Below are 21,457 nucleotides of genomic sequence, written 5' to 3'. Positions count from 1 at the left end.
TAAATCCCAGTCACACAAAGAGTAATCATCGGGCAGACCGGTGGTGGTGGTGGTAGAGCTGAAAGGGCTCGCCGTTGTCGGCCTCACAGAGGTGGGCAACGTCACGGCTGACGCCCTGGGGGAATGAGTGCCCTCGGCCGACTTCTAAGGAAACTGTGCCGACATATGTCTGAAAGCGCCTGACGAAAACCCAGGAAAAACCCCAGACAGCACAGCCGGCACCGGGACTCGAAGGTACCTCTGTACCTGGTACCTCCCAGTCTCGACGTGAGATGGCCAGCACACTAACCACTGAGCCACGCGAGCAGACTGTGTCCTGCCGAGCAATCAAGTCTCAAGGGATCTGAAGAGCACGCGCACGAGACACGAGGAGGGCCAGCACGCAGAGCTGGCGGCGCTCTGGCTGCAAACCAATAGGCCATTTGCAGAAGTTCCAGGGAGCGCGCGCATGCCGGGAAATGCTGTGCAAAACCACAGCGACGGTGCATACACCAGCAGACGTGGGCACCCTCGCGAGGGTGAGGGTTTCCTCGCCCTCACCTCACCCTTACCTCACAATAGTTGAGGTGAGGTAAGGTGAGGGCCAATTTTTCTGGTGATGTTTGAGGCGAGGAAAATTTTCGAAAAATTTTTTTGAGGTGAGGTGAGGAAAATATTCAAAAAATTTTTTGAGGTGAGGAAAACGTTTTTAAAATTTTTGAGGTTAGGTGAGGTGAGGAAAATCTTTCTATAAAATTTTTGAGGTGAGGTGAGGAAATTTTGCAATTTCTTTAGGTGAGGTGAGGAAAACTATGGAAAAAAATTTGAGGTGAGGCGAGAAAAAATTTATGAACGCACACTTTATGAAAACTTTTTCCGCGAGTACACGGGATATCTCTCCTTCTTTCTGCAGCTTCTGTCTCTCATCTGGGCGGGGACTGCCCTCCTCTCTCGCTGCTGATCTGGCACCCGACCTTGCGCGCCATTCGCATACCCGCAACTGAACCTCAATTTCCGCGCAACTTTTATCGGTATAACAATCGTTCCACGAAGCGTTTTCTGTGATTGACTACGCCAAATCCTCCAGCAAGAAGAAAAAAAAAAAGAACGTTACATTGACTAAGCAAGTTAATGAGTTCAATTTCGAAAATGTCTTTCAATGGCAAATTGATGAAACTATTTGTATTTGGTGACAAACTAAATGTCCAGAAGAAAGTTGTTTATCCCATATTTTCCCGTTAAGCCGTTTTCTTATAATGGTCAAATGACACGTTTCGTGCCGTACCCTGTATGCAATCACGCTTGAGGTACATGCATTTACATCGGTAGTCACTCAAAGCCAACGCGCATCGAATACACAATCTTCACATCGAATACACAAAAAGCTTTAAAAAATTGAGGTGAGGTGATGTGAGGAAAATTTCGAAAAAAATTTTTGAGGCGAGGTGAGGAAAATTTTTCAAGAAAAAATTGAGGTGAGGTGAGGAAAAATTTTCAAAAAAAATTGAGGTGAGGAAAATTTCGAAAAACATTTTTGAGGTGAGGTGAGGTGAGGAAAATTTTTCTCCCAGAAAATTGAGGTGAGGGCGAGGCTAGTGAGGACAAACGCCCACCTCTGTACACCACTACGACGACGACGATCGAAGACGATAGCAAATCGCTGTCGTTTTGCACAGCATTTCCTGCCACGCCCTGCCAGGGCGCGCGCTGCTCCCTGGAACTTTTTCAACTGGCCTATACCCCTCGGGCAACCCAACTCCCTACTACATATATAACAGCAGCCGGACATCAATGTTAAACATTCATGTCGCCAAATAAAGGGGGGAAAAATTCCCCTCGCTACTCGGTGTTTCAGTAGCACGAAATAATGGCACCTACGTTAAGATCCTATACACCCAACCCCATTGGCAATACGGCAGGGTAGAATTACCACCGTGCTACATTTAACAGAACCGCGTCTGATAAACGTTGAGCGTTTGTGCCGATGTTGTTATCGTCACACTTCAGCATGCAGACTGGACCATCCGTCCGGTGGCCGCCCTGTACAACTTTATCCGCTGCGGATTATTCAACAAGGCCCATGGAGGCCAAGATTCGGAAGAAAGTACAGAGGTTTACGTTGCCACTTTACTGATTTAACTTGATGCAGAATCCCGAGCTGGATAAATTAAAAGCTGAAACCACAACATGATTTGCGGAGGTCATACCAAAAAACGTCACGTGTGCATCTACTTGAAAATGGGATTCAGGAAAGACCATGATGGCGAAAAGACAAACTCTCTGCAAGGCACAGCATAAGATGGATGAATGAAATCACAGAAGCGACAAGCGTGAGCTTAAGGAGACTTCGGTAAGTAGCACAGAATAGGAAGGATTGGCGCAAGCGTCGGTCATTGTTCCTACAATTACTGCATAATCTCACTGAACGAAGGACTAAACCATATGTCAGCGTTATGACCTAATCTATTGGAAGTGTCACTGCACCACACACAGAATCAGTGCTACAACAACTTGCTATTCAACGGAATAGCACGTCGACCTTGCCGTTTGACTGACCTTTCCCCTTTTTCATTTAATAAACACATATACCTCCCATTCCAAGATCTCGTCCTGTATTCATTAATACAGCAAGATAAATACCCCCTCCGACCGAATATCCATTTTAATGTCTCCGACCTTTCCATTACACAGCTCACAGGCTTACCGCCCTCCAGTGACAAGCGTCCAATTCTTTAACCCGGCAGATGTGACACCTTTCTCCGTGAGCTTCGCAAGGCGTCTGACAGAACAGAAGTTGAAACAAACGCCCGGAAAATTACCGACGCGGGAAAAAGGTACAAATGGATGTTCCCTCTTCCCCTCTTCATCCATCACTCGCCCTCGTAAATGGAAAACGACAGGGGCCTGACATCGGGAAAAATTAAAGTTGGACACGCTTCGTTGAGGCCAAGCACGTACACGGAGACGAAAGGAAAAACAATATTTATTACGGGGGTAACAGGTGCCCAGACGCCCGAAGGCTTCGGGGATACGAAAGATGTATACCTACCTCTTTTTGAAATTATAGAGTTTTAGTGCATCGTACGCTTTCGCCTTTGCTTACGTAAGGGATAGTGTTGGTGGTTCCGCGCACGCGCAAGACACAAACAAATGCTTTGCACATTGCGCAGAACCACCATGCAGTCCCTTACGTACGCAAAGGCGACAGCGTACGATATACTCGTACTAAATCTCACAATTGATTGATTGATGTGCTGTTTGCGACGGCGAAGCAGTTACGTGACATAAAAGACACACTTAAACCTGATGAAAATGAGTAAGGAATGTTCATTCCGTATCCGTGAGTTGGGTACGGAAAACACCGTATAAATATAAATGTTAACATTTTAATGCAATCCATCGCCGAACCGCCAACCCAGAAATGTTGAGTGCAACAATTTTTGCACGTTACACGATGTATAGAAATTTCCTCATTTCGTGAGAGTTTTTCTCACATTCTTTCGTAAAAGTTACGAGTATATGTGTCGAAGATATAGACATTAATTCTGACAGACACAGGTGAGCCTGGCCCTGGCAGCCCTGGTGATATATATATATATATATACATATATATATATATATATAAAAGAAAAAGATAACTTTGCGTTTCCTTAGCATACTCACATGGCTACCTCTGTTCAGGTACATGCAAAGGAGCAAGTGACGTTCTTGAAAGGTCCTGGAAAGGGCCCCATCGTGGTACAGGGCCCTCTTGTACGAACAATCAAGAAATTCCTCCGTGCGTTGTCTTGTCTGTATGCTTTTGAACGATGTGGGCTGGGGACAGAGGCATGTGTCCGAACCACCACCGAAGCTGCTGAGGACACCACCGAGGAATCTCCTCAACGGTTGCACAAAATCGTGACAATCAGATAACCGATAGGTTCCGTGTTATCGCCGCGAAGCAGCTGTGGCGGCTAACAGATAAATGAAACATAGCACCGATATTTTTCGCGCGAACCTTCGGGAACCACACAGAAGATGCTACATACGAATATAATAAAAGTGGTACAGATGCATTTACGGCCGCAGCACCTAACGGAATTAACTAGAACTATAGATTCAAGGTAGAGCTCCCAATCAATGATAGGCCAAACATTAAGGGGACTGTGGATGTGCTGTGTAGCGCGACAGGCCACATGGGTATCGTGTTGGAACAGCATTACAGTACAATTACATGACATACAGGGTGTTTCACGTAAAATGAGCCAAAGTGTTAAAAAAATGGTTCATCGCACACCAAAATGGCGGACTGCATATGTTGCCAGAGGTGTGAAGATACTCAAACTATTTTTTTACTAAATTATTGAAATACTGAATTATTTTGTTTTGTAATTAATTAATTATTTAAGTGAAATTAATGTCAACGAGAAATTTGTAGCGGGCGATACAGCGACACGAAACCCGTTGATTGCAAGTATGTACCTCTAACGGATCCTTTTTCGCAAAGCTCCAGAGATGAACTTCCCGGTTTGGAAAAAAACGGACGCGAGGAATCAATGTCAAGCCAAATGTCAATGAGAACTGCGAATAGTCTTCGCTCGATAACAGGACGCTCGAGAGCGGTGTGATGGGGCGCTCCTCGTGCGTCTGCGACAGGTGCCCCGTCGGTTCATTTTTTTTTTTTTTTGCGAACACGAAAGTTAGGTAGTCTTTGGAGATGGGAAAAAAGGATCCGTTAGAGGTACAAAGGTACAATCAACGGGTTGAGTATCGCTGTATCGCCCACTACAGCTTTCTTGACATTTGTCTCTAGTCCTCATAATAAAAAACTAAACAATTAATTTCGCTTAATTACACAACAAAAATAGTTTGAGTATCCTCACACCACTGGTAACACCGTCTTTTTGGTGTGCGATGAACCTTTTCTTCTTTTTTTTTAAGCTTTGGCTCATTTTTCCTAAAACACCCTGTATGCTACCAACATGCTATGATATTACGAATACGTCGCCATGATATAATACAATTATATCGCGCATGTCTTGGACATTCGAGACCCCGATCCGAAATATCTATATTTTTCTTTTATCATCCAGAAGTGTAATCCCGTGGGAACCTGACGGTGCGTTGTCGGGCACTCCGTTAGACCTTGCTATTTTATTGGATATGAATTCATTCCATATAAACGCAGGGACCGATTTAGGTGCGGAATACGCCCGTTTCCATGCCTAACACAACGTAGTTGATATTGGGAGAGGTTTCTTGCTGTTTCTGCATGACAGCACGCCTCTGCAAAGAAGCGGAATAAAACAGGATGAAAATGGTCAGCAGTTCACCTCGTTTCGATTCTGCAAGATCCGCTGTATCTGTGCCCTCAAACGAACCAACTTTCGGCGTTCAATGCATTCATGTCCCCAAATAAAGCGAAGTTTTTTTTTCTTTCTTGCTACTCAGTGTTTCAGTCGCACGAAATAGTGGTGGCTACGTTAAGACCCTATGCACCCAACACGGCGAAGCAGAATTACCACATCACCACCGTGCAAATTTTAATAGAGTCGTGTCGAATAAAGGCTGAACATTTATGCAGAGCTGTTCTTATCGTCACACTTCAGCATGTAGACTCGGTCATCTGTCCGGTGGCCGCCCTGTACAACTTTATCCGCAACAGATATTACTTATTCAAGCGTGCCCATAGCGAAGTGATGTCCTCGTTATCGGAGGCGTATTCTGAAATTCTAATGAGCGAGGGTCGTAAAAAAACACGGACACAGCATATTAAATTACCCTACATAGCGCGCCATTTATTAACAGCATCCTATCTTTGCAGATAATGACTGCGCTAACAATACGGTGACGGGAAGTTCGGGCTCGATGGACTGCGTTTACACGAAAGGGCCCTTCTCGGGGCCTCATTCTGGTGTCTCTTTAATATCTCTTGCACTGTAGGCACTTGCATGCAGTCGTCTTCTGATGCCTGTAGGTTTGAGTAACGCGTCTGTATTTACGTATAGTCAATTCACCAGTAGAGCACTACGTTGCGACTTGCGAGGATCACCGGGAGTGCGACGGAAAGTCGGTACCCACCCGGGCTGGGTGCGGAAGCATCCAGTCGTTTTCCTCTGGACACCGTTTCTTTCGAAGGAAGCAGCATCGTGTAGACGTATACGTATCTGAATTTACCCCTCAGTTGCAATATTACTTAATAAACCACTGTAAAAAATAAAATAGGAACGTGTAGAATGGCATGTTGCTAGCGTGACGCTACGGTAAGACCGATACAGAGACGGACTGTGAAAATTTTCTTCTCCTCCTTTAATATATCTACAAATCAATGGATCGGTGAGTGTGAATCGGAAGTTTACAGGAAAGTTGTCTTCAGTCTTGAAGAAGGAGCCTCCTACATCGAGTACACATTTTTTAACGCTCTGTACCCTTAGCTATGTAATTACTCAGTCTCCGTTGAACTTCTTTAATAAAATAAGTTACCAACATTTTACTTCCCAATAAACTTCCGCCTTACTCATTCTTTTCCATTAGTTCACGGCCCTCTGAACTTCGTTCTTCACATTCTACGTATGTAAAGAGAGAACGTACTTTGTTTATACTTTTCCGAACAGAGAATCCTCAACGCTGCAGGAGCACCTCATCCTGATCTATCGTGAATAACATACTTCCACTTTTCTTTTCATTTTAATGCCTATTACCCGTGAGGAAACCAAGAGGACCGAAAGTTGTTAACATCCTACACACTAAGAGCGCGAATGAGACCGTCATTTAGGCCAGGTCATGAGTAACGGACTTCAACTTATTTCGATCACACGGGACAAACAAAACGCGATAAGCAAGATGGGACCGTGGACATGAAAGCGTATTAGAGCGATTCCTGCCTACGGCACATTACGCATGCGCTGGGGCCGTCAAGCTATCTGCTGACATACGCACAGAAGCCGAGCTGCTCCACAATCAGGCAGGTAGCCTGAGAACAGGGACAAGGACGTCCTCGGGCGATGCGAGGTTTACTCGTGGGACGTTCATCATCTCACTCATGTTGCCAATCGTTCGTGCACGCCTAAGCGGAGCGCCACGGATGACTACACCGCAATTATTATGCGTTGCTGCACGCTCGTGAGTCCTTCAAACATTATATTCCTTCCGGATGACTCCGGTGAAAGAAGGCACGTACAGATGGAGTCACCGATAGCGCGCGGAAGCAACCTTGGGGGCTCAAGTATGAAAAGGGTTCCTCAGCAACACGAAGGAAGGGAGAGCCCTATTCCATCGAAAAGTGACGCTGAAATTTCAGGCCATATAGTTGTGACGTCACTATTAGTTCTCGGTGAATTTTACTTCTCCCTGCATAGCCGTGTAAGGCGTTTCGGAGCGTCTCGATAGCTGTTCCCGTAGACTGTTTAAATGAACCACAAACCTGTACCACCTGTACAAAGTTTTCTAGACAAAACTTCCCACACACCAAACCTTTTTGCACCCTTTATGGTGTAAAATGGGTGTAATTTGCAGATATTTGCAGATAATTTGCAGATAACACCCCACTTTGTTCAGTTGCGCCCTTCGCTACACCCTCGCTGCCCGCGGGTGTCTGAATTCCCACGATTGTTCCAGTGCACCACGATGCACCAGTTCACCTGTGCTGTCGTTCTTGCACGCTACTGCCCTGCAATTTGCCGGCAGCACCTAAATGTGTCCTATAATCGCGAGCGCTTATAGCGGCCTCGGCAGCTCTGTCGGTAACGTGTTGACTTTGTGATTTCAAGATCGTGGGTTCAATTCCCGCTGAGGACGATAGTATTTTGGGTAGGGAAACAGTTCCTCCAGCACCGCGGGTCGGAGATTTCCTGAGCACGTGAAGAGCCTACAACGCGTTCGATTATAGCATGTCTACCCACTCCAATTATTTTTCGAAGCAATTATACTGCGAGTTTTTTCTTCTACTTTTTTTTATAGGTGTATGGTACTTGTCCCACGCTTATTTCTCTTCACGAGCTACAATTTCTCTATGCTCTTTTCTTCTTCAGAGTAGTCCTACAGGAGGACACCGGTTACTTGTGCACATAGCCTTTCCCTATTCCGTCAATAATGACGCTGTATACATGTCTGCCATGAATGTTACCGCGATCATCGAAGAACTTTGTTTAAGTATCATGTCATGTCATCATCACTTCTCCACCATTTATTGTTGTTGTTGCTGTTCACTTTGTCAACTTTCATCGTGTGGCCCCGATGACGCTCCCGAGCTTCAATAGTTTCGTAACGAAGAATGTAACACCGCCGGGGGCCCCATGGCCTCCTGTCCCTGTCCCTCCTCATTTCGGTCAGTCTTTCGGATCTTCGGGAACGAAGTGACCGAGTTAATTCGCATATTTCAGCAGAAGATAAATTTTCACTTGTGTAACAGTATACACGGATGGCGTTCCAATACACATTCGAGCTTAGCTCCCGTGCATGAACAGTGTTCACCGACTCGAAGTCTGCGCTTCAAGCCACTGAGAACCAGGGATCGGAACCGGTATTTTTTTCGGTCCGGTTCGGGTTCGGGCATATTGGTTCGGTTCGGGTTTAGCTCCACTGAACTGAAATTATCAGCTTGAACCGGTTCAGGTATATCGGTCGGGCCGTACATACACAGACAAAAAAAAATCGGTCAGCGGTCGGGACATTTACAGGGATTGCCGTTACTTACCGTTACAACCGTTACTTATTTCGGTCCCGGTTTAACCGGTTTACAAGAAGAAATTTTGCTACATGAAAGCGAGCTTACGCTCCCCGTACGCGGTTGAGAAGGGTGTGAGATATCCGTTTCAGGTGAGCCAAACAAAGGTCGGTCAGTAGTACAATTATTTCACCTCTGAACCGATTTCCGAACCGGTAGCCGTATGAATTTTTTTCGGTTCAGTTCCGGTTCGGTTCAGGACAAGCAAAAAAATTGTTCGGGTTCGGTTCGTCAGAAAATAACGTTTTTTATTCGGTTTTCGGTTCGGGTTCAGTTCCGGTTCCGATCTCTGCTGAGAACACAGGCATACGAGGATCGACCGCCTCATGGACGCATGCGATAATGGATTGCCGAAAGGTGTACGGAGCAGGCCACAGCACAGTTCTCCAGTGGGTTCCAGCCCGCGTACTCCTGACTCGCTGTAGTCCACGGCCCTAAACTACTTAGTCCGCGGTCAAATTCACGACACGAACGCCCTGCCGTAAAGGCACTATAGCCTCATCATTATATTTCCACCAGTGATCAAGGCGAGCAACACGGGGGGTTATCGCCTATCGCGATGAAGCGCCCCACTCATCATCACCAGAATAAAGTTGTTTGCGTTGCTTGTTACGTCATCGTTGTCAATTCCCCTCCTGTACACAGAGCGAAAGCGACGGCACGCGAGCCAACGACGCTTTTTTACGTCGTTCATGGACAAAAAGAAAAACGACCAAGCATGAACAACTGGAAACTTTAGGCGTCCTAATATGATATAGTAGAATTAGTAGTAGAGGAGAATGGATTACAGATTTAAAATAATGCTAAATAGATCTGAATGTGCAACACCACACGGAACAGGACCCGAGTTCATCGGCATCGCCATCGCTTCAGCTGGGTCCCATACATCTTCGGGCTACTCTGGGGCACCGGCTGATGTTCCGAAGCGGCCCATGGCAGTCCCATGGAGGAAGATGCTATCCGCACATGGGTGATCATGACTCTAGTCACAGTGGCAATCATCGCATTTGCTTCCTGCGCGGAAGGTATTACAAGTTACCACGTTGTATACTGTCTGCATTAATTAGTTCAATGCTAACGTGTATCTCGTTGATCTGTAGATATATTTGATGAGTTGGCTATGGAAACGCTGTATACGGAGGACGACGGCGAGACGCAGGAGTACACGAAAGAACGGCGGGAACGTCCCCACGTACACCAAGTAGGTAGTTTTGGCACAGCTACGGCAATGACAATCTAGCTGCGGTGCGTTGCGGGTAGGAGGAAGCGGAGTGGAGCTGGTGAAAATGCGTAATGGCGCAGGTTAGGTCAAGCTAGGTTAAGATAGGTCAAGATAGGTTAGGACCAAGCTATGCTAGTTCAGTCAGGTCACATCGGGTGTCTTTATGGTCCCAAGGGGGCCCGCCCTCGCGCTCGGTCTAGGCGGGACACCAACACAAGAATCAGACTTCCATCGCACTGTTTTTTGCATCTCCAGGGAAGGAAGTGGAATAGATGTGACCCGTGTGTATTCCTGATATCGCAAGAGTATGCCAGAGCCCAATGTGTGATAACGTACCACTTGGCGAAGAGGTTAAATTACGAGGTAGACCCCACTTTCTGCAGCAAATACTATCGTGCAGGAAAACCTGCATGCGCAGGGAAATCATCTGAGGCATTTTGAGTCCTTGTCAGATATACTGAGAGTTTCGTCTTGAGAGTCTGTGCTGCACATTTGGCGCCAGAGGGTTATCACGGGCGTCCTGTATTTATGGCGCTTACTTTTCTGTGGTATGTGTACGGAGTAATCTTTCCTATACGTTTTTACACAAGGATGCATTCAACGTGACTGTCTCGTCAGACACTGCCACCTGGCATGCACACACTTGCTAAGTGCGCCTACGCGAGGATCTGTGGAATATCCATTCTGGGAAATATCAAACTCGATCTCAGATTCGATCCCGCAGTGACATAAATTTTCTAGCAAAAATTCCCGGCGTATTTTGAAGAAATAAAATGGACAGCTTCTCCCCATACATGACGCAGCCCCCTGGACCAGCGAGCGAAGGCTTTGGAGGCGGACGTGTACAGGTCGCTCCTGGACAGGCAGCACGGTCGCAACAGGCAGAGCGAAAATACCGGAAGCCTTGCCGCAAGAAGTCGAGCATTGCCGAGCAAAGCGCTGTGTCTTCCACATCCACCATCGCCGACTGTTCCACGAAATCCACAGAGGAAGACAGTCTCTTGACAACGGCATCGCATTCCGTGATATGCCCCAAATAGTATGACACCAGCTGTCCATAAGCGGGTTTCCAAATTCACGCTTCCAGGATGTACAGTTAATGTTCGTGGCGACAGAGTCATGGCAGGTGCCGGAAGAAAAAAGTATTACGCAAGTCGCGATTTTTATTGTAAGACGTCTACTTGTGACAGCATTCGAGATACAAATGTAAATCTACGTTGTTGCAATAGACCCTGCGCATAAATTTCGCACATATTATTGTTTAGCGTAAACACGGCTTGCAGAAGGAAATCAGACACAAAATTTGAGGATAAATCGGCCTTGTGCATTGGGCAGAGTATTCAATGTGTTCATATGTCACGACCGCGAACAGTAGTGAAATCAACGAGTAGGGACATCTCAGGACGCCGCGCAATTGAGCATCAAGTTTATGTAGCGCGCTACGTGAATTTGTCATCCATTAAAGCGGTCAGCCTTCCCTCTGCTCTGTGAGACCATGGTACAACTAACTTTATTTTGATGATGATGACTTGGTTGTAACCACACTCCAAGAAAAAAAAAGGAGTGATTTTAGTCCGTTTGGAGACTAAATGCATTACCACAAAAATTAGCCCCTTTCAGGAGTAAATGAATGTCACAGAGCGAGGGCTGCATTTCACGCTCTGTTCTAAGAGTCTCAGGTGCATAATTCGTGTGCATGAATGAAAATACTTTGAATGAAACCGTCAACCGTGATACGTCGAGTGATATAAAATCTTCGGACATGCACAGGACAAAATTGGGCAAGAAGGAAACACTAAATACTTCTTCCTCTGTGTGGGTGGAAAATTGCTAAGTTAGCTAAATTATATAGCTTTATTCAATCAAATTCACGAAGAGCACATATTTACGGAGACTGTTGCATTCGGAAGACCATTACAAAGTTCAGTGACTATTTGCAGTCCTGGGGAGTAAATTTCCGGTTAGGGGACTAAAAGGGGGAGTAATTGCAGTCTAGGGGACTAGAACACTTTTCAATTACTCCCTAGTTTACTCCTTATTTTCTTAGAGTGCAAGGTAACCCTAATAACATATAGACTACGATGCCACAGCTCGGTTACCCGTGAGCATCAGGCTACACTAAACGTGAATACACACACCACGCACATCCCGTCACACATGGCCACGAAAGCACATCATCACAGTCTCCTCTAACGTTAACAAGCTTTCGAAAACAGCCAGGACCATGTAAGAGCTAACCGCCTCACTAAATATAAGCAAATACGAACAGATAAAAAAGAGCAGCCTCCAAGAAACCTCAACAAGATTGAAGCAGCGACCGATTTCCCGCAAGGGAGGGCCGCCTTCTCATCTTCATACAGTAGAGAAACGTCACCACACCGCGGGGGGAGAGCGTTAACAGGAGCGGCGGCGAACAAGCAGGCGAGTGGAGAAACACTGAAACACTGCCTTTAGCGTCACCACAGGAGAAGCCTCGGAAAAGTAAACAGGACAACTCCACACGGCCCAGTACATCGGCAGATACAGAGAGAGGAAAAAACTGCATCGTCCTGCGATGCAGCAGAACAAACAGAGCTTAGTATCTGGGAGAAAAAGTGGATGTCAGGAGCAGCTGCATGAGACACCATCATCCTCACAACGATAGTTTCTTCTGTTCCACTGCGTCGCTCTGTGTACATAACAAGGGAGCCATCCCTACTTGGCGTTTATGAAAAAAAGAAAAAGAGAAATAAAGAAAGAAACCGAAGCATTATGAGACAACGACCCAAAAAGACAGGCCACAAAGGCTGGAAAGCTTAGTCGTGCGGCAAGGGTTTGCTCTCTTTAACGTTCGCGACAAATTATACCTTGGGGCGGGAAGAATTAACCCGCAGACCAACCACTGTGGCGTCGCTCATCATCATATAGTTGTCTGGCGACGTAAAGCCGAGAATTATCGGGTCATATCACTTATCTCTCGGAATAAGCTGCAGCAAGAGCGCATTCGAAGCGGTTTTGAGTCATGTCCCACCCCTTTTAAATATGACTTCGTGCAAACACCCGAAATCTCCACGTTGGCGGATAAGAAAGGTAATTATGCCCGTTCGACGATGTAGGCCATTCACAAGGAGGCGTTTTGTACAACGTTTTGTACATAAACTCAGGCCGCACCCAGAAACACTCAAATGGAAGCCAGAAGAGTATGTTTGTACATCACATGCAAAATATACAGGGCACGTAATTAAAGAACGGGTTGTAATGTCAAAGTCGCTCCAAGAGCCTCAAGGGACCTGGGGAGATAGCGTTGGGGGACACTCCTCGTTGGAAGCAGCTCGTGCAACAAAGTCCTAGACAATGCGAGGCTCGCAGCCATCCCAGAGAATCACATACTCCTACGCTGAGAAGCGGGGCAGACGCAAAGGCGATCCGACCACACGTTTATAGAGGCTGGCACTAATGGGTGGAGACGCAGAATCTGATAAAGGGTGGGAAAGAGGTGAAGCGAAAGCGGATTTAGTTGAGGCCACCTCTTCCATCCCTCTTGTGGCAAAGATGAGCAGAAGATGCGAAAGATAAGAGCCTCCGTCACTCGACACGTGAAGAGAACTCATAGTTTGGATGGCAGGGCGGAAATTGCATTTCGTCCGCCGAATGGCAACTTCCATTCGTTCCGGCGGCTGGAAACGGATTGGGTTGATGAGGCAAGCATCGAGTTAAAACGCCAGCGACGAAAAGGAAATTTCGTCTCGAACGTGTGGAGGACGTGAGGTTCCTGATGTGTGAAGACAACGTGACTGGGGTGTCACGTGAAACGTGGCTAATTGGCGACCACTCGAGGTGTGAATGTAACGGCGGTTCGTGGCCTTACGTTAAAGTAGCACGGAAAAGGTATTCTAGCTGTCTAAACACCGCCCGTGGTTCGCGAAACGACGCGTAAAACTCATACCCGAGAAATATTTCGGCTCAACAAGGTCCCACTACAACGCAATTTAATTGTAAAAAACTCTGCCGCGGCGGGAGGTTTCCGGATTCCATCTCCAGGCCAGTCCTCCGCTTCTGTGGCGTCGCACCGGCAATGCGCCTCATTCACTGCAAAAAATTCGACTGCCACCGACAGACAGTGACGTGCTACTTGTTCACTGCTATTCGTTTTAGGATATCAAACCGAAAAAAAAAAAAAACGGTTTGAAAATGGTATCTGTTCACCGATGGCACGTTACAGTGGTTCTTTTATCACCAGAGAAATTTCGTGAACAGCTCCAGACAGACAGGCCGTTTAGGACTCCATGTGATCTTATCGGGAGAAGCGTCTGTCAGCAGAAACTGTGAGAAACGTATGAATGAATGAGTTTATTTTTGCACAAGAACGGCCCTCAAGAGCCTTGGTGTTGGCGCATTATCAAATTACACTCATATACTTATATACAGCAACACACGTTAATGGTATGAAGGAAATGGCAGGAAGGCGATAACCCAAGGCACTAGGAGGTTAAAAGAACGCACATACAGATGATAAACATACGTAGCAGACGACGCGCAGACCTTGGCCGTGAGATGACCGATCCCGGCTGACTTCGCAATCCCTGTGAGTGGATGCAGGTGTCTCGTCACACCGTGACGCCCGTTCTCTTGGCTTGTCACGTGGCCTCCGCAGAAAAAGAGGAGAGCTCCGCGCGAGCGGGGGAGTCGAACATCTGCTGTGGGCGTTAATATTCGGTGGGACAGTATTTATTGAGTGAAAACACAATACGGTTGCGATACGCGGTCAAAAACAAAACTTTTTTTCTCCCCACTTTGAGTGTTCCTTTAAAATGTAACTGTGGTCAGGACCGCGGACCTCTCCTGCCCACGTCAAGATCTTTCAGTGGCACACACATTTTAGCGCCTGCGTTTTATCGCCTGGATAGGCAAACGCATTGTGCCATTAATGTCATCGACAGAGGTATAGAAGGGGCAGCACGAGATTAATGTACGGTGGAATTCACTACTGATGCACTCGGAGACTACAGAACAAGAATCCTGAATAACATTTGAAAAAGAGACCATGTCGTTGTATTCCAGATACATTTAGAGACGAGATGCTGTATTATTTATGCAGCTGATATGGGCACAACGAATAATTGGGGGCTTCCCTGGGTGGCTCAGACCGTAGCGTGTCCGCCTGCTGATCCCAAGATCGCGGGCTCAAACCCGGCCGAGAACGGTGGCAACTTTGTGCTAGAGCACAAGTTTTTCAGACACGTCGTCTTCACGAGGGACGTTAAATGCCGTGTGCCATGTGTCGAAATTTCGGCGCACGTTAAAGAACCCTCAGGAGGACAAAATTAATCCACAGACCCGACCACTGTGGCGTCGCTCATGATCGCAGTTGCCTCGCGAAGTAACGCCCCCGTACTCGTCGTGAGGATGCCGAAGAGCACGTAATGTTCGTGCTCTGGTCCTCGTAAACTGTAATGGTGTCGTAGAGGGAATGATTGTTCCAAGCGACATGCAAATATTTCTGCACTCGCTTTCACTGGGTTCTTCCGTCGTCGGTAGAGAACTTGCCGTGCGATTTGCAGACACAAACGCCTGTAGTCCATGTAGTCTATGCAAGCAGCGTTGCCAGGACTCGTTGCATGAACGAGGCACTGAACACTGGCTGTCTTATGGAAGTGCTAAGTAAGTAAATATGTGGAGATGATGATATGCAGTAGCACCGCCACCAGCAGTGACAACATCACCATCATCATGAACAGGGGACTGGCAATGGGCGGTGCACGCCGAAGGTGAGAGAACAGACTGGTATGGATCTCAGACAGAAACCTTGGTAAGACAGTTGTGACCGGCAGTGTTATTCAGAAAAGTGTAAGCATTAAACATCGACGTGTGTTTAGCCTTACTGGCTTGAGTTTTTGTGTCATAGCAAACGCCTGAGGCATCTCTGGCATAAATCGATGGTGTAGAATCCAACACTGTGGCGCCCAACGTGGGGCCCTAGCAGTGGCCTCGAAGCATTCAGGCGCAGCCATTAGCGCAAGGAAAATCGAGTTTTGGCGTAGCTTCGCGATCCGCGGTCGAAGGGCCTCGGGTCTGTATGGTTAGTTGGTTACCCATTTATGATGTGGAACGAACGGCTTCCACGATTAGTTTAAATTTCAGCGTGTGGGGGGCAATTTTCCACTCAACATAGAGGCGCGATATCGGGGATCAGCGGGGCTAGCGTAGCCGCTTCCGAGGAGTGCAAGGCAGGCGTGAAATGCCCGTCCACTGTCCACATACACAATGTTTTTCGTTGTGGAAGAGCCTAGCGATCCTCGAAGGTAGTAAGTTACAGAGACCGTCAACAACAGGACAGGCCATATCTTTAGAGACACGCCCAGTTACCCTTAGGAATAAAAACGAGGTAGAGCTGACCTCATGCCTCTCAGCTCAAACATACAAGTAAAATGCAAGCGAGTTGGCGTATACTTGTCGTTGGCAACGGTTCCGGAAACACTGATCACGCGCATGAAAAAGAAAGCTTTCATGAACATACACATTGCTTCCACAACTTTTGTTTGCCTTTTCCATCGAGTTAGCTGTTTGAACCGGTAGCCAGGACAGCCCTTTGTGAAACCATTCTACCGTCCACGTCACTCCGCGAGCTCGAACTTAAGGAATGTTACAAGGCCCAAATAGGTATTCCACGAAAACTTGCACCGTCCTACCGCACGCCCATGAGCATGCTCTCGTTCGTAGCCAAAACCCCAAGAAGAGAAACAGGGCCACCCGAGAATCAACGGTATTAACACGTCCTCTCCTATCTTCCTTCAAGACCCTCGCTGCAACATCTCAGACCGATTATCTAATATCCTCACCGCAGAAAGTTCTTGCTCAGTTTCCTCGTTAATCTCGAGAGACGTAAAACGGTCTTCTTACTTAACCATTCCCGCGAGACCCGAAGTGCGTGGGAGCACATTCCAGCGAGCCGAACATCGTCAGCGCAAATGAAGCGCATCGGCGCCGGGGAAGCGTCCCTTTTCCTCAAACGTGTGTTCGCTCTCTGCAATATGTCTTCCGTCTAGTCTGCACAGTTTCTGTCTTCCTATACCTGGGACTGTTGCGATGAACCCCATGAGATCACCGCATGTGCCACTTACAGGAGGGAGAGTCACTTGTTGGCAAACGACTTTGCGCGGATTGACAGCCGACCCCTTGACCTCAGAATCATTTTGGGACCATGGGACAAACGAAAGCAGATGTTTTCATTTGTTGGTTTTATTCCTTTATCAAATTCCTTGGAACTATCGGCCTGATCGACTCCCTCTAAGACCCCGCCAGCGTCGGCAGCATCATCCTCATCACCATCCTCTCATTTTCCCCCAATAGCAATAGGGTAGCATTCTGCTCAATGAAGACATCCCAATATCATCGTCATCATGTGTCTCTCTCTCTCTCTCTCTCTCCTATGAGATAGGTGCATAGGTGTATAGGTAGGTGCATAGTGACTGTAAACAGTAGGGATGGGCAAACCGAATCCGCGTATCCTAGGCAGGGATTCGAGATTCGGGAATTCGAATCCCAGTTCGCAAAACAGCGAATCGAGTCTTTCGAATCCACCAGCTCCGTCTGTTTGTTTCTTTATAAAATTGGTGCCTCCGGAGTTCGACGAAAGCCTGATTGGCCGGCGGGCCCGGGGACGCGCCAGAACCACAGCATAAAGCCCCGACAATACAAGTTTTAAAGTAACTCGGTTTTGCCTTTGATTGTTTCTTAGTTTTATGGAAGGAATTCAAGCTCTAGAGTTTATGTATTTCCTGTAGTCGATGAACAACATGTCAAATAAATTACACGTATAGGAAGAAGAATATGGGTATGTTTTCTCCTGAAATTGAACTAGGATTTAATTTGTTTTGCATTAAACAAGTATGTCAAATTCTGCTTCAAAATACTTTCAGTATAGTTATATACTGAATAGAAGTTTTTTCTTCCTGTCTTTTTCAACTTTTTTTTAAAAGACATGATTCGAACGATTCGAGATTCGTAAGATTCGTGGATTTGCAAAAGCGCAAAAGCTTCCTGGGATTCGGTTTCGGATTCGGGAAATTCTGGATTCGTCCCATCTCTAGTAAACACTCTTCCAGCAGTTCGTCCGTTTCCAAATTGTGTCGCGTGTAACACCAACTATTAATCGGATGTTAGGTTCCAGAGACAAATGCACGAAGAGCAAACAACGATGCAACGGAAATTCACGACATTCATTTTGCCCTGAACACTATTCGACAAAAGTATTTCGTTCGAAAGGGGAATACGAGACATCCTGGAAAACTCGTGGTGAGATCTCACTGTCCATGCTAGTCCTGCACTCTTGATCTCATTTACTTTAAAAAAAACTGGGGAGTGTCGCATTTATTGTAACGCGCATATTCCAATGTCCGAAAAACTGCACGCATCTCGTACGATGACGGGATGTATCTGATAAACTGTTCAAGTTGCCGGTGAGAAGCAACGGAACACGTTCACTATCAGTCCAAAGACGTGAATTGGCATGGAAGACGTGGATGAAACTTTGAAACTTTCCATGATGAAAGAATGCAAGCCCAAAAAGCCGCCTGCGGAAGTGGGACGCGGAAGCGACACTACTGAAGCAGAAGACACAGGCCAAGTGCACCACACCAGAGCATCATGGTGTTGGAGTTGGAATTAGGAAAGAAAAATATGGATATCGTGGCTCCTACAAAACACAGGAGCCAGCTACTCCAAACACTTGAAAACAAAAACCGGTAAGTCGAAAAAAATTCGAGGCGCTGCAATATCCACAAGAAATGTCATTAAAGCAGCTGTCGCACGCTGTCTAAAATCACTCGGCCATTCTCCGAGGAGTTTCACTAAGTCTAGAGGACGTTCGACTTGAGGACTTCGTTAGGGAACGAAGGAACTTCGTTACCCGAAATAAACTCGCTACGTTTGGATAGCGGACACAACATGCAAGGGGCGTACCATAGGATAGACAGATGCAAGTTTGAACGGGTAGGCAAGAGGAAAGTCAAGTTGCCCATAAGTCCCATATGTGCTCATACCTGTTCAGGAGGCATCTGCTGGAAACCGACAAAGCAGCTGCTATAGTAGCACTTTCGCCTTGTGAAACTGACTACATTGCCTTTTGCAGAAGCCACAAAAACGAAAGAGGAAAATGGATCAAGAGACTTTCATAAGCGAAGTTGGATTCAACTGCACCGGCACCGACACAGTCGAATCTGGGATTGCAATTTATTTTGGCCGTCGTGACAACCAGTCGGTGTACACAGCGGCAAATCCAATGTGACCCCAGCACCACAATCCTGAAGTAACGCCAGAACCGAGGTCGAGAAGGACGACTAAAAATAAGTTTGGGGGATACGTATGGTAGACATCATTGACGACGCCTAAGCGAAACCCGAATGGATGTTAAGAGAGCATGGAAGGCACTTGGAACAGTTTTTTCGAGTGATATGAACGTGTTACCTTCAGGATCCGTCACGCAAAATATTTTGTTTGGGAAGCGCGGACTTTCGTAGAAAATTGGTTCACAAGAATACGCTACGACAGTACGTCTCTGCGCATGAGAGAAAGTAAAGGTTGGAGAGAGCACGTGACAAAGTGTCTGTCCACTCAAAAAGCAGCGATAAGGGGGTATTCGCAGACGGGCCACAACACTATGGCGGAAAAGATCCGGTGCAGTTGTTGTGGTACCTTATTTGAGAGCGATCCAATGAGACCGTTCCACGTGCACGAGGGGAAAGGGAAAAACGGAGGGACTGCGCGAAAGGCTGACCTACTTTCATAGCGCATGCGCGCTGCGACGGCGGCCTCTCCCAACGCCACTTAGAGAAGACCTGCTTATTGTCTCCTCTCCCGCTTTCGCTACGTGGACACATAAAGTCAGAAATCGTCGGCTATTATTGTGATTAGCAGTTCTGCGACTGCAAGAACTCGCAAATGATTGCACCTAACTTTGAACCTGCAGACTCAAATCTGTAGACAAAAAGCGCCACACGCTTCTGAGAAAGATATGGGACCGTTTTGCGCTTTACTTTAAAGTTCTTCCCACTTAGTACGCGGGGACGTTCAGTCACTACTCGCAGACGACGGCTGTTCGTCGCCATGGCTACGACCGCTGAAAGCACGTTCGTGATTGGCTACGGCCACTGAAAACACGATCCTGATTGGCTGGCTCTTAGTTGTTACGTCCTGAAAGGTGCAGGTAGTGTTGCCTCTGCAGGCTTTCTCAAAGGCAGGTGGTGTTGCCTCTCTCTCATGCTACTCCTGGAATGCGGAGACATCAAGTACGTCAGCACTTTTTATTGGCTGTCGACAGTCGTCTGCTACCGAAAGCGACCAGTCGATACGCGGGACGGGCGGCGCGAAATGCAACTCCAAAAAGGAAGAAAGGAAATAGAGGTGCACGCCCCACTATTGGACGATGAACTTGACTCGTCGAGTGGCAGATTTGCACGCTTGCTTTGTTTTATTCCGTGTTAGCACCGCGAATCAACTGTGGCTATGAGCGGCGTACAGATGTGGACAGATGGAGAGAGGACAGCAGGACGGAGTCAGGGACAGGGCGGGGGTTAGTATGCGACCTGGGTCGACTTGCGCGCCTGCTGTCATGCACTCTTAAAAGAAAGGGTGTACTTTAACCCATTTTTCTTGCCACATATATCACTCCCTTCTGAACAGTAAAATTCCTCTCAAAAAGGAGTCTCCTCACGCCCTCAAGGGAGTAACACTACTCCCTTACTCTTTACCGGAGAGTAGGGGGGATATACGTTACGGAGTAACGGAGGGTAATATTACTCTCTTGTAGGGAGCTATAGAGCGTAACCTTTTCGACTCCTTTTTGAGAGTAATTGTACGCTCCAAACGGGAGTGATATATGTGGCAAGAAAAAGGAGTTAAAGTACACCTTTTTTTTAAGAGTGTGCTTTTTGTGCAAATATATATACCATGGCTTCTAGTCGTAATTTCTACTACTCCTGGCCTTTTTAGCCCTTGTGTTCTTCACTAATGCTCTGCCTTCAACCAGCACTGGTTGGCGACTTTTTTTTATATGTATATATACCAACTAAAGAAACCAGATGCACTTAAGCGATGCGCCACGAATGGTCTGCGTGTGTTGAAAGTTAAGAGATCAAGCCACAAAACTACCTATATCTTCATTCAAGGCGAATTAGGTACCCGAAAATTTATACGCTTTCTATAGTCCTCCCTAATATCCGTGTAACCTGTCTGTAGTGCACAAAAATTACTTGCCTACGTTGTGTCTTCATTAAAATTATTTTGTCATCAACTATAGCAAAAAATGTCTCCCATTCGCTTATCATTAAATAAGAGAAGGCATGGTGAATGCCGCGCTGGCGGACTTCGGCAAGCCGTTCCATCATCAGCACCACCACCGAATGCCACTCATATTAAAAAAGAAGATATGCCTTCTACACTTCGTTCTACATTTGTTCTTGCCTAGCCTCTAAAACGCACGGTGGAAAGAGAATTCCCCGTTCTTCTGTGTTACAGCAAATCTACGGGACACAGGGTCATTGTTGAAAGAAGGAAAAGAAGAAGCCACGCTA

The 21,457-nt window shown here is 46.7% G+C and overlaps 2 protein-coding genes across 2 annotated transcripts in view; one reads left to right on the top strand and one right to left on the bottom strand.

Moving 5' to 3' along the window:
* The window catches only part of LOC135385322 (hemicentin-1-like), a 269,101-nt gene that overhangs the window by 137,670 nt on the left and 109,974 nt on the right, over nt 1-21,457 (bottom strand). The window lies entirely within an intron of this gene.
* Nucleotides 9,544-11,399, top strand: LOC135383386 (uncharacterized). The gene is made up of 3 exons (XM_064612861.1): nt 9,544-9,711; nt 9,787-9,887; nt 10,712-11,399. Exons 1-3 carry the CDS (start codon nt 9,630-9,632, stop codon nt 10,946-10,948), a joined length of 420 nt encoding a protein of 139 aa, XP_064468931.1. The 5' UTR covers nt 9,544-9,629; the 3' UTR covers nt 10,949-11,399.

Source organism: Ornithodoros turicata, chromosome 2, assembly GCF_037126465.1.
Source record: "Ornithodoros turicata isolate Travis chromosome 2, ASM3712646v1, whole genome shotgun sequence".
Classification (NCBI taxonomy): domain Eukaryota; kingdom Metazoa; phylum Arthropoda; class Arachnida; order Ixodida; family Argasidae; genus Ornithodoros; species Ornithodoros turicata.
The sequence above is the reverse complement of the archived record's forward strand: the minus strand, read 5'-3'. Positions and strand labels throughout refer to the sequence as shown.